Source organism: Lampetra planeri, chromosome 28 (assembly GCF_965212315.1).
Source record: "Lampetra planeri chromosome 28, kcLamPlan1.2.h2, whole genome shotgun sequence".
NCBI classification, from domain to species: Eukaryota; Metazoa; Chordata; class Hyperoartia; order Petromyzontiformes; family Petromyzontidae; genus Lampetra; species Lampetra planeri.
The window spans coordinates 2,958,433-2,970,677 of NC_136134.1; the positions used below are offsets into that span (position 1 = coordinate 2,958,433).

Here is a 12,245-nt window from a genome sequence, read left to right on the forward strand (position 1 = left end):
TGTAAAAACAATCATAATTTTCTGAAGAAGTGCATTGTGGTCCTCTTCTCTTAGGTCACCATCAAAATACATTTAAGCAAAATTGACGAACTTACAGGCAGCAGTGATTGAATTTGTCCACAGTTGTCTATCACTGTCACCTGTCACATTTGTTCATATTTATTGTGTTGGTGACCTAAAGTAAGAGGACCGCAACGAATTTCAAGAAATGCCGATGGTATTTTCTTTTTTCACGGAGGCTGTGAGCTTTTTACAAATGTGTGTGTGTTGTTTGAAACTCATGGTGTGTTTGTCAGTGTATCGTACGAGTCACTGTCAACAACACAGCATTGTGGAAAGAAAGGCGTTCAGGCTGGTGTGTAAATGGCTCTGCCATTTCCTTGTGTGCTGTGCAATTTTGAAAGTTGGTCACTTAGAACATACATAGGTCTCTATGTATGTATGTCTTTGTTTGTGTGAGTGGGAACAACATGTGAATGTGGTCTATATCTTGTTTTCAAATGCCTTACGCAAATATTGGGTGTTTTTTTCTCATAGACACGTTTTGTAATCAAATGACATGAACAAGAAACAGAGTACATCCAATGGTTAATAATACACATGCCAAAAGCTGCTCTTGCTTGACGTCCAGTATAGAGAGCACGCAATAAAGTATCTTACAGTTATTTAACTTTTTCATAAAACCTTTGTTCTGTTGTATGTTAAACTAAGAATATCACACGTCATAAAACACACAGACACACATCTATGAGCATACCAGATCAAACACAGCTATAGCCCTTGACCTTGATTCGTAAAACTAACAACGTTGATATATATTTATCCAGAGACGTTTACTTCATAGCAAATAAGAAGTCATCCAACTTTTGCCATATGCAACATTTTCTTGCCAATGGAATTTCTGATCAATATATCCCATACAGCACCTTCACATTGAGAGCTGTTTGTGGTGCTGATGCTGTATCCTTTTGTGCAGCTGCACTGGTATCCAATAAGCGTGTTTTCACATGTCTGATCACACACCCGTGGCTGTGCCAAGCACTCATTCTCATCTGTCGAACAAAAACCAAAACAGATGATTTGATAGAAGAGAATGTCAAGCAACATGAATTCGCTACAATATTATACAAAGGGATTAGAACATGTATATAAACATTTCGCGAATTGTCCACTACCACAGTATAAACACATGTTCACTATTTTAAAACACATACATTTTGGCATTAAATTAATTAACCACAGTCACCAAACACATGGATACATGTGAATGATACGCAAGCATGGATGTATTTTGAACTTCACACTGTACGTAGCCAACCACGCTAATTGGAGGTGCGATACAGACTGATGTACAAGGATGTAGCTGATAGCATCAAAATGTGACTGCCCTCAACTAGGAGAAGATGATATAATCTACACAGAGAAAATAATTCACATACCATAACACTTTGTTCCATCGCCTTTTAGATGTGCTGGACATGGCCCGCATGTAAAATTCATGGATGGAGGGGGAAAATCAGTGCAATTCACGCCAGGGTGACAGGGGTCGTCTGCACACGCGTTAAAATCTTCTGCGCAGTATGTCCCCGTGTACCCAGGTTCACATAGACAGCCAGCAACCTTCAAGCACGGGCATGATAGGCGGCAAAAACACAAAGCTTACTGAGCAACATTAAATTTAAGTTAGTTGTGTAGCGTTGTAATGGGGATGCTGCCTCGGTACAACCGTTAGCACATTGGACTTTGGATCCAGAAGTCGCCTGGTTTGTTCTCTTGGGACAGAATTTGAAATAATTATGCATTTTCTTAAATCCCCCCTCTGTCCCTCCCCAGCAGTATACGTGGGTACACCACCACAGTTGGTTGTGCGTGTTGGGGAAAAGTGTGGGTACTTCCACCAATTCCAAGGTGTCTAGCCAGGATGAAAGTAGGCCGAATATTCTCTAGCAGGGCTCTCAAGAGCCTCCTCTAGTTCCAGGGTTTCACCTTCATCTCTTGGTAATCACAAAAATTGTCAACATATTTTATACAAGGCTATTTCAAGACTTACAAATTCAGCAAATACTGTTTAAAATAACGTGCGTAATTTTTTTTAAAATGTGTTTCTTTTTCTACTTGAAATGCATCATTGTGTAAAGACAGTACAGGGCCTAGTGGCCCTAAATAATGATTGCAGCGATGAGGACAGGCAGGGTCAAGTGAGGTAACTGGGTGAGGAGTCAACGCGGGGGTCGAGATGGAACCTCCGGGGTGTTATAGTGAGGCAAAGGAGAGAGTTCGGGAAAAGGGGCGTGGCAGAGCCGAGGGGAAATAAAAGGCAGCGTGGAGCGGGGCTCAAGGCTGCTGTGGGAAGTCGGGGTCCAGACCGTCGTCGCAGTCATCACGGTGGATTTCCCTCATCGTCTTGGAAGGCTAGGAAAGAAGTTATATATCTTCGCCGTGGCTACTACATCGACGGCTCCTATATAGTCAGTCAACTACGTAGTGAACGTTGTGTAGCAGCTACGTAGATTCACCCAGTTGTATATAGTCAACCTGTGTCCACCTGACGACATGTCGAGTCGGGTGGACTGTAATATATAATCAATATTTTTTAACTTAAGCAAGGCGGCGTCTCTGAGTTATACATTACAATTGTATTTATGATGTCGTTTACAATTGCTGGAGAAAAAAATAACGCATTCATATCAGTGCCATGTTGTCAGTTGTTGCTAGTTAAATCATTCATAGGCTCAATGGACATTTTTTAGCAGTGAAATACACCATAGGACAGTAATTCTAATACTTAGAAGAAAGAACCAAATTTGAGGGCCCCAGATAAAAAATTCACAGATATTCATGTTCTTGGTTCTTTCGGTAAAGTCACGTAGAAGGGAAATAAAAAAAATACAAAATATATAAAACAATAAAATTCTCACGACGTTTCGACTGCAACACAAGCAATCATCATCAGGTGTGAAATCCACAGCAAAAATTTGTTTTAAAAAATTTTCAAATTTTCTTGCTGTGGATTTCACACCTGATGATGATTGCTTGTGTTGCAGTCGAAACGTCGTGATCATTTTATTGTTTAATATTTTTATTATTTTATTATGTCCCTTCTACGTGACTACAGAAAGAACCAAGAATATTAATCCCTGCAGTCACGAAAGCTTTAAATCAAAATTCACAGATATTCGTGTCACAAATAATTGGAGTTCAACTGTATTGAATGATTACAATGTATTCACATGGCGTTTAAGAAACTATAACCCCAGAAGTTTTGACTTGTACAATTTTTTTTACAGATTTTGCAGCTGACCTGGTAAGTGGATCCATCTCTGCCGTTGATGCTCAGGGTGGTCTGGTTGTAGAGGCACGTGGAGTGGACGCTGCAGTTGCACAGAGTGAGGTTGAGCAGCAGCACAGAGGAGGCCTTGCCGTCGCTGGCGCTCACCACGCCAAACACCGGCTCTGAGCTTCTGGGACTCCATGTAAAATTCCCATCGCCTGCAACAACCATAGGCAGCAGCAGCAATCGCTGATCGTAATTTTGCGTAAAACATTTATAGCTATTTGTTATTTTAAACTGAGTGCATTCCTACAAAGACATTTGGGTGGCACTCGATATTGAAGGTTGTTATTTTAAAGGTCATGCATCGTGGTTTCATTCATGTTCCTGTTACAATGAAGCACTCCGAGTTTAAAGACAACCACTCAATATTTATTGGTTGCTCAACAGAGTTGAAAAATGCATTACAGTTGATACATAGTCACAGTATCAGAAGATAGGCAAAGAAAGATAGGGAATCTTGAACAACCTGTAAATATGATTAAAATCACATTTTAAGCTTTTGACCTTGACACCAAAAGAACAATTTACGAAAACGATGTGGTCCCAGAAAACTGAAACTCCACTTTTCCATATGGGTATTTTAGTGGCATTCCTGGATTACAATCTGTGGCGATTAGTCAATTAAGCAAATTAATCGACCATTAATTTCAATTTACCACTACTTTTTGCGGTCGATTACTTGGGCCCCCTTTAAAAATTGTTGGCCATCCTCCACACCTTGCCTCTTGAAGGTGGGAAACCCCCCAAACAAGCCCCACCAAGCATAATGTGAATGCTGATGCCGATGACGTCACCAATCCCCGTCCATCATACTACCGTCCAGGGCCACAAGCGTGGGAATAGAGGTGGGACTTTTTTCCCCATCTATTTTCCTGTTGTCATTTTGCTCAAGTAATTAAACCGAAGTAATTTTTACTTTACTCAATTCTGGACAGAATACAACATCTGTATGGTAATCATGTTCCATTTATAATGTACATTTACAATTATTTTTCAGTGCATGACTATTGCCATATAATGGATACTTACTTGTAATACTGAGGTCTGAGGAGTTAGTTACGATGTTAAAGTCTATGGGGACCTTGTCGAAATCCACTGCAATCAGCTGGAAGAACACTGTTTCATTCAGTTTGCAATTAATCTGTCCAACGGAATTGATGTTTGGTGGGAAGTTTTCTGCAACAAGAACAAAACAACATTTAATATTTATGGAAAAATCCTCACCTTGGTTGAATAATTTATGCTGACTTCAGGCTTTTTAAAATTTTCTAAGCATTTTCTGCCAGGGATAAAACAAACATGAAATTCAACCACCTAATCTATATGTTCAGAAGTTTATCAAGGTCTTTATTTATTACATATTTTGTGTCTTAAAATAACCTGTGTCACTGATGACCTTTTAGAAATCTTTCTTTTTTATTATTACCTACTATAATCAGCCAGAAATGTCTGTCTGTCCCGCGCGTGACGTCACTCCACATGAGCTCCCCCCTCATTAATATTCATAAGTGGGTGGATTTTTTAACTAACGCAGAGGAAGGTCGAGCTCAATTAAATAATTTATTACGCAAAGTCGTTTCAAATATGACGTTTCTTTACAGAATGTGACAGGAAAATATAAATATACGCAGCACAGTGCTGCATCCATGCGTGACGTCACTGAAAAAGAGCCCCCCCCCCCTACATTAATATTCATGCCCGCGTGGAAATTTACACTAACGCACTCCACATGCCGCACCCCTCCCCTCATTAATAATCATAAAAGGGTGACGTCACTCCAAATGCCGCACCCCTCCACAATAACCATTCGCGGGTGACGTCACTCCACATGGGGCAAGCCCCCCTCATTAATAATCATGAGCTGAACAATATTTCTATTGAATATTTCAGATTGACTGCAATATACACCCGTCCTTGGACGGGCAAAAAAGCTAGTATATATAAGTCATAATGAAGACTTGAAATGCTAACACAACACACAAATAAGCAATGCAGTATTACCAGTCAGCGGGTCATATATGTGATCCCACAAAAAGTTAACTGGAATATACCCTCCAACTCACCAAAATAATGTTACTACAAGTTAAGTTTCACCAAAATTGAACACAGATTGACTGCATGTTTTTGAGGATGTAACATCAAAAACGTGCACACTTACTTAGCTCTTGGCTCTCTTTGATAAACGCGTTAGTACTGGTTCGCGTAGCGAGTCCGAATTGCATGTTTCCAGTGCTAAGTGTATCAAAAATGCAATCCTTCTGCCCTCCACAGGTACTTTCAACTGCTGCCAGATTTTCTGGGCTCGTTTGATTCACGAGGTCTTCATAAAACAGTGGCACAAAGCTATTGTTGTTGAAGGTGTACCAGCTCTCCCCAGTGCTGCTGCTATAAGAAAACAGGCTTGTGCTTGGTGTAGTTTTCCCTGCAAAGGTAATTGGAAACGGTGCTTTTTAATAAGCAAGCAGTACCCATCATTATGCTCATTCTTGATAAGTTATATTCAAAGCAATAAGTATAATTTACAAAACACGTTGCACTACAGGACAACTTACAAGTCATGCCAAACTCATAAAATATTGTAGATTCTGGTGGTAACGTTCCATTGAATGGCAGCACAGTGCCATTTGAAGGTTGAAAGTCATCTGTGGGATCCTTGTTGAAAACACCTGCGTAGAAAATAATCAAAGTAAGTGTTGCGAATTTATAACCCCCAGAGCATGATGCCGTTTATATGCAGAACGTTACTCAATGTTTCCAGACTGCATTGTCATGTGTAGCACAGGTACTACTTTTGTCTGCATGTTTGTTGAAATTATTTCGCACCGTACGTAGCCAGCCGTACTAATTGGAAGGTGCTGCAGCAGTGGATATGTCATTAAAGTAAAAGGCTGTGATCAAATGTATGGCAGATTTCATACAGTTATACAAGAACACCTGTATGTGTGAAAGCAATGCCATGCACGTTGGTCTAGAGATTTAAGCATGGCGATGCAAACATTTATATCAAGCCTAGGAGTGGCAGAACAAAAGTGGCAGCAACTTTAATTAACACACGACGGTGATGAAATAATTAATGCCAGACAAAACACAGGTGTATTGCAGATAGGTCACCATGCTGTGCAATAAATGTTGTCTGAATTGCTGTGTCCCCATGTACAGCCATACATCTCAGCAGCACCTTTCACGCAAAATCTGATCATAGCTTTTTGCTTGACACTTGTTTTTTTGCTCTTGTAGTGGCAGCCTCTGTGCAGCTTATACACGACACTACACGGCACTGCAGCATTGCAACCAATTGAGAAACATGCTGGGCAAAGGCGACTGTATTCATCGCATGTGTTTTTCGGTAAAATGAACCTCTTGGAGTTTCTGTATGCACGTGTGAAATTTTTTTTATTTAACCAGGTAAAAACTCAGCACACCAGGAAAGTTACATGTCAAAGTAACCTGGGTCACTAAAATGACAAAAAGAATAAACAGGGAAAATAAAAAAAATCAAGACCATGTTTTGGGTAAGATCACTTTAGAATAGATGTGTCATAAACCCGCCACCAGTCGATATAGCCAATTAGTCAGGTTTGTCACGTAAATAAAACGTGGCAATTAGTTACTACTTCAGAACACTAGTGTGTTGGAGAGTAAATGCACAACATTTATCATTTGAGTAGGACGTTTCGCTGGTAATTACATCCAGCATCATCGGGCGATTTTGCCAGAATTGACACCGGTGGGCTGAAGTAGTAACTAAATGGCATGTTTTGTTTACGTGACAAACCTTACTAATTATCTGTGTCGGGTGGTGGCGGGTTAACAACACATTTATACTTATGCGATCTAACCCAAAACACCTTTAATATGAATAATATTGGTTGTGAAAGCCAAAGTGTGAAACTGAAACTCAAGGCAGTTTAAAAAATAATTATTTAACACAATGCTTGCTAAGTTGATACGTTTTAAGAAGGCACATGTTGTTTTAATATTTAATACTGACATTCGACAACTTCGTGTGCCATTTGACGAACGATGAAGGGTCAAGATGTGAGATTCCATCAGAGATAAGTCTCACCTAGTAGGCCTTGTGTGCGGTTGATGAACGTTTCTGGCAGCAGAATGATGAAGCTGAGGGCCCCGTAAACCCCTGACACGTTCACGGAGATGCCCGACGGGAATGAGGCCATTATGCCTGAATTTCCTGACCGCTGAATTGATGTTGAGTTTTTTATGAATGGAACATCTGCCAAGACAGCGACACCAGAATAAAACAATTAGGGCATGTCACGATATATAGAATCATCAATTAAAGTGAAATTTTACACTTGGAATAGTTTTATTTGTTTTATTATTTAAGATGTATTAAATTGACAAGCACATCACATGCTAATGCTTGCATTTAAGTTAATTGACTTAATACGATTAATAAATATATACAAAATGACACATCAATCACAACATACAATACAAGAGGAGAAACACTATTGATTATTTAACTGAATTACAACTCCGAATAGTGACATTTCATCAATCACTTGGAGATTAATCAGTACATATGTGTCTATGGATGATAATGAAGGGCAATTTTTTTTACACGGACAGTCAGAAGTATAAAAAAGGAAAGATTTTACGCTTAATTATTTGTATTACTTATATTCTCTATAATTATGCTGATGACGATTACAGTATTATTATATTTTAGTGTGTGTTTTTTCATGCAAAGTATATCTATGTATGTGTGAAAGTAAGCATACACGTCGGTTGTAAATTATGTGAAGGGGTTTACTATTTTTATCTAGGCTGAGGATGCATGTAAATGTCTACACAAACAATACAATTATAACTTAATTTAATATATCGTAAAAAAAATACGTCCTCACATCCAAAAGGATGTATTTATATATTGAGAGCATTGTCACATACACTACTTTGAATGTGAATTACACATTATAATGTGTGCCTCATAAAATACAAAAAATAATGAGAAACTGTACTGTTCCAAAAGTTACCTGTTACATTCACAGCTTCGTCGTTTAAAAAGACTGCCGTGCTGTTATCTCCGAGTATCCACTGCACCTGTTTAAATTGATCATAATTGTAAACATACATAGAAACATACATGATCCGGCAAAACCGCTCCGGAGGCTGTGACCCAGTCCATAATAGATAATAATAAAAATAATAACGACCATCAAACACAATCATGTTGTTGAAACAAGAGCGTAGGAGCACGTACTACATCAGCCCCATGCCAGTCTTCGAGATTGGAGTGGTAAGTACAATACAGTAAAAAACGGTAACTTTTACAGCAGGATATTTATTTTTTACTCTTTGTAGGTTCATTTATGCCAATTTCAAAACAAATTTAAACAAAAAATAACATAGACACGACACCTAAAAACATAATGGTTTTCAAGGATGTGGAAAAATAAGCTATTTTAAATAATGATTATTAGTGATTATCCGGCGTTTTTGAAAATCCGGCGCTCCTGCCCCCGAAAATCGATGATATTCTATGATCTACCTTATATCGTATATGTCATTTTGTTGCGAGACCCTTCATATAGGCCCTCGGTATTTTTGGTACGACAGTATAATGTTACACCTGTTGGTATGCTCATCATGTGCCACAGCAGTCTAGTGTGTTTTCAAAGAAAGTCATTTGGGACTTTGGCAATGCGGAAATAAGTTTGGTCATGAATTAGTAAGCTAACTCGGCAGTGTCATACTGCTTGTTTAACATGCAGTGCATTTACAGCCTTTTTTTGTCAATCCACTGCTGGGTGAGGGCCTTCCCATGCCATGTGGTTGTGGGAGATGTTTCATATTTCTCCACGCTGGTTCAGTACTGTACTGCTTGGTGAATGTGGGTCAGAATGTATTCATATATCACTCGCTACTAACGTTGATTATAGACAGGGGTCAAACCCATGGTAACTCGTGCTTCGTATCGCTGTGCTAATCACATGCACTACTTCTCACCCAGTTACAGTTACTGTACATTTATAGTACGCGTTTATATCTAACTTCTTAACAATGTGAGTCATTGGTAGACACTATATGAGACTGTAAATTCATGTGAACGTATGGGGTAACATAGATCACAGCAAGACCACAGTTATTTTACAATCTGTGCGGATATCACGCAGATAAAGTACCGTGTAACCCTATGCATGTGCATTACAGGGAGATTAACATCATTGTAAATCACACTGCCCCCACATACCTTTGCTCCCCCCGTCTCGTGCGCGACAAGAGCTACAAAGGAGGTGGCTTTGAAGGTCCCATTGGTGCCTGCAACGTCAGTCCGGCCCTGCAGGATTAACTCGCTGCCATTCTCTCCGAATGCGTGAAGAACGGTGAACTCCCCGAGGCCGTTGAAGGTATACGAGACGTTGTCCAGCGTCGTAATGTGGGGGTCACCGATTAGAAATGCTGAAACGAAAATTAAACAGAAAACAGTGTCAGACCGCAGTTGGTGTCCAATACACGGTAGTATAGCACACCGCTGACAAATGCACAAAAGTGTGATGATGGCACAATATAGGCACTGAAGTTAATTGGAAAAAATATAGTGAATCAATATTACGGTTAAATATATTGCTTTTACAGATGCCCGTGCCTCAAAGTTATAGTGTCAGTTGGTGGATGTCTTTATGCAGCAGCTGTGGATTGAAATTACATTATAGGATTGTAAATGTGTTTTTAGTGTATGACCAGATACAATATATGTAATGAAATCCCTATTACAAGAGGAAATACTGTTTTGGCAACTTCATAGCATGGACTTAAACAGGAAGCTAATATAATAACAGGCATTTTTGGGAACATAGGGAAGATACGTGACAAAATGTGTGGTAGCTAAAGCCATAAGGCAATTCTGAGCAACGATTACAAGGCACATTCACAGTGTGACGCTTCGATTAGAACAAAAGTTGGTACATTAACAGTGCACGGTGATGTGACAGGATTGCTAAAATTCCACGTGCCCTCGTTGCCTCTTTCAGGTGCAGCAATAGAGGAGTTACCCCCAACCACGCAAATCATCCACATTCCTTCATACACCACGTATTTTTGCAGCTGCTGCTGTTTCTTTAACTCACTGTGGAGATCAACCCTCTCGACATGATTCATGTTTTGGAGGCCAAATTCCCTGTTGGACTAGGACATCAGTGCCATCAGAAGCTGATGTCCAGCCATGAGTGGTATTCTTCTTATACATTCGGAAATAAATTGTCAGGAAAGGTTTATATCTGTTATTTTGGATCATATGGATGTCAATCTCTTCCAACGGGTGGATGATATCCCTCGCACACAATTCGTTCTCAGCTCCTCAGTTCAAGAACTGCATAGAGTGTGCACGGTTCAAATCGGGATACATCGATCACAGGCCCAAGTCAAACCTCAAACCAGTTCAATATTGTTTCTCAATGGACATCTTTAAACAAAACTGTCCAATAGTTGTGGAAATAAAAAGGAAAGCCTTTTCTGTGTTGATCATTTTGATACTGTACTGGCAAAAAGGTCCCATAGATATAAACTGCTTAACTTGAGGTATTTATAATTTGGCGATACATTGTCCTTGTATTGTTCGCCTTTTGGCGTTCTCCGGTATAATGCTGGTGAGATAAAGCCATAAAGGAGTCTGTCTCTTATGTAGGCCAATCAGTTTCAATGACAATGCGTTCATTACCAAATCATATTTATTTGCATGTTTTACCACAGGTATGTGAGGTTAATGCTGATTTGATGCCTCGTAATAGGTGTCTCTTATGTTTAAACGTCTTGACACCTATATTATTGCCTGAAAGGGTAAAGGTTTTTCTTTTTTCATCATCTTGATAATGGCAAAAAGGATCCCATGGATTCGACTGGATTGGCAGATAGCTATGGAAGCTAAGAACCCGGGAAATACTCAACATAAGTCATGGGTCGGTTCGAGACCATTCATCGAGAGGAAGGCCGGATTGGTTTTGCATGATGCGGCGGTTAGGGAGAATCAAGAAGCATTTAAGGACACATTACAAGAGTTCAGAGTGCTTTTGAGTATCAGTTCTCGACAAGTGTGGTGTCACTTTGTCGCTCAGCTTAATAAAGAAGCCATTTCAGTACTCACGTTGTCGAGGTCCTTTAAAAAGTAGCACAGCAACATTCAGTTCAAGATAGCATGTTATGACGAGCTGCATTGCATCGATGATGAAGAAGAAATATGAGACAGTGCTTTGAATGTTTTAATGCATCGCACACCTTGTGGTGCTTACTGATAAAACTCAGTGTTCATATTTCCCGTAAAACCGGAGTGACTCGCATTACAAAAGCAGTATAATATGAATTATATTTGTGAATCCTGTGCAAGGTGCGCAGGTAGGTAGTTTAGAGCTATATAATGTGCTAATTAATGCGGTAATTAAAGGAGATATGTCTTCAACACTGTGCGAGGTAAAAGCTTGATGAAAAGTTTTGGCAGAGTGATGTATGAAAGGCAAGAAAGAGAACAAGAGGCAAGAAGAGGAAGATAATGTTGTATAAACTGAAGAATGGAAGGATGAATTAGGAGACATGTAAAGAAAGAGCAAAACATAATAACATTTGGAGAAAGGAGCAAAGACTATTTATTTCTAGCACCCACCAGTGTACACAGAACACCAATTTAATAGCATGCAATGTATGTTAAACAAGTATGGCTTTAGCTAATGAAGCTCACCAGAGGTGGGTGGCCTATAGAAAGCACACTGGTTACGAGGGCGCCTCTGCTGATATAGCTCGCACAGCCTGCTCTCTCCAGATTTTTGACAGCAGGATCTGTAGGGTTCCAGTTCGTTTGCTAAAAGGAGTACAAAGACACACATATAAGCAAATGGAAAATGTTAATTTATGTAGCCTCTAGAATTGTGACTGCATCTTTAGATGCTGTACACAA

At 39.5% G+C, this 12,245-nt stretch overlaps 1 protein-coding gene across 1 annotated transcript in view; it reads right to left on the minus strand.

Moving 5' to 3' along the window:
- LOC144728324 (uncharacterized) overlaps positions 1-12,245 on the minus strand; it is a 56,185-nt gene that overhangs the window by 17,280 nt on the left and 26,660 nt on the right. Inside the window, exons 17-26 of the mRNA XM_078607678.1 lie at positions 12,030-12,149; positions 9,552-9,760; positions 8,335-8,401; positions 7,401-7,568; positions 5,887-6,000; positions 5,493-5,756; positions 4,364-4,510; positions 3,302-3,489; positions 1,440-1,620; positions 927-1,052 (exon numbers count right to left, since the gene is read on the minus strand). Of these exons, the coding sequence (XP_078463804.1) occupies positions 927-1,052; positions 1,440-1,620; positions 3,302-3,489; positions 4,364-4,510; positions 5,493-5,756; positions 5,887-6,000; positions 7,401-7,568; positions 8,335-8,401; positions 9,552-9,760; positions 12,030-12,149 (1,584 nt within the window). The remainder of the gene's footprint in view (positions 1-926; positions 1,053-1,439; positions 1,621-3,301; positions 3,490-4,363; positions 4,511-5,492; positions 5,757-5,886; positions 6,001-7,400; positions 7,569-8,334; positions 8,402-9,551; positions 9,761-12,029; positions 12,150-12,245) is intronic.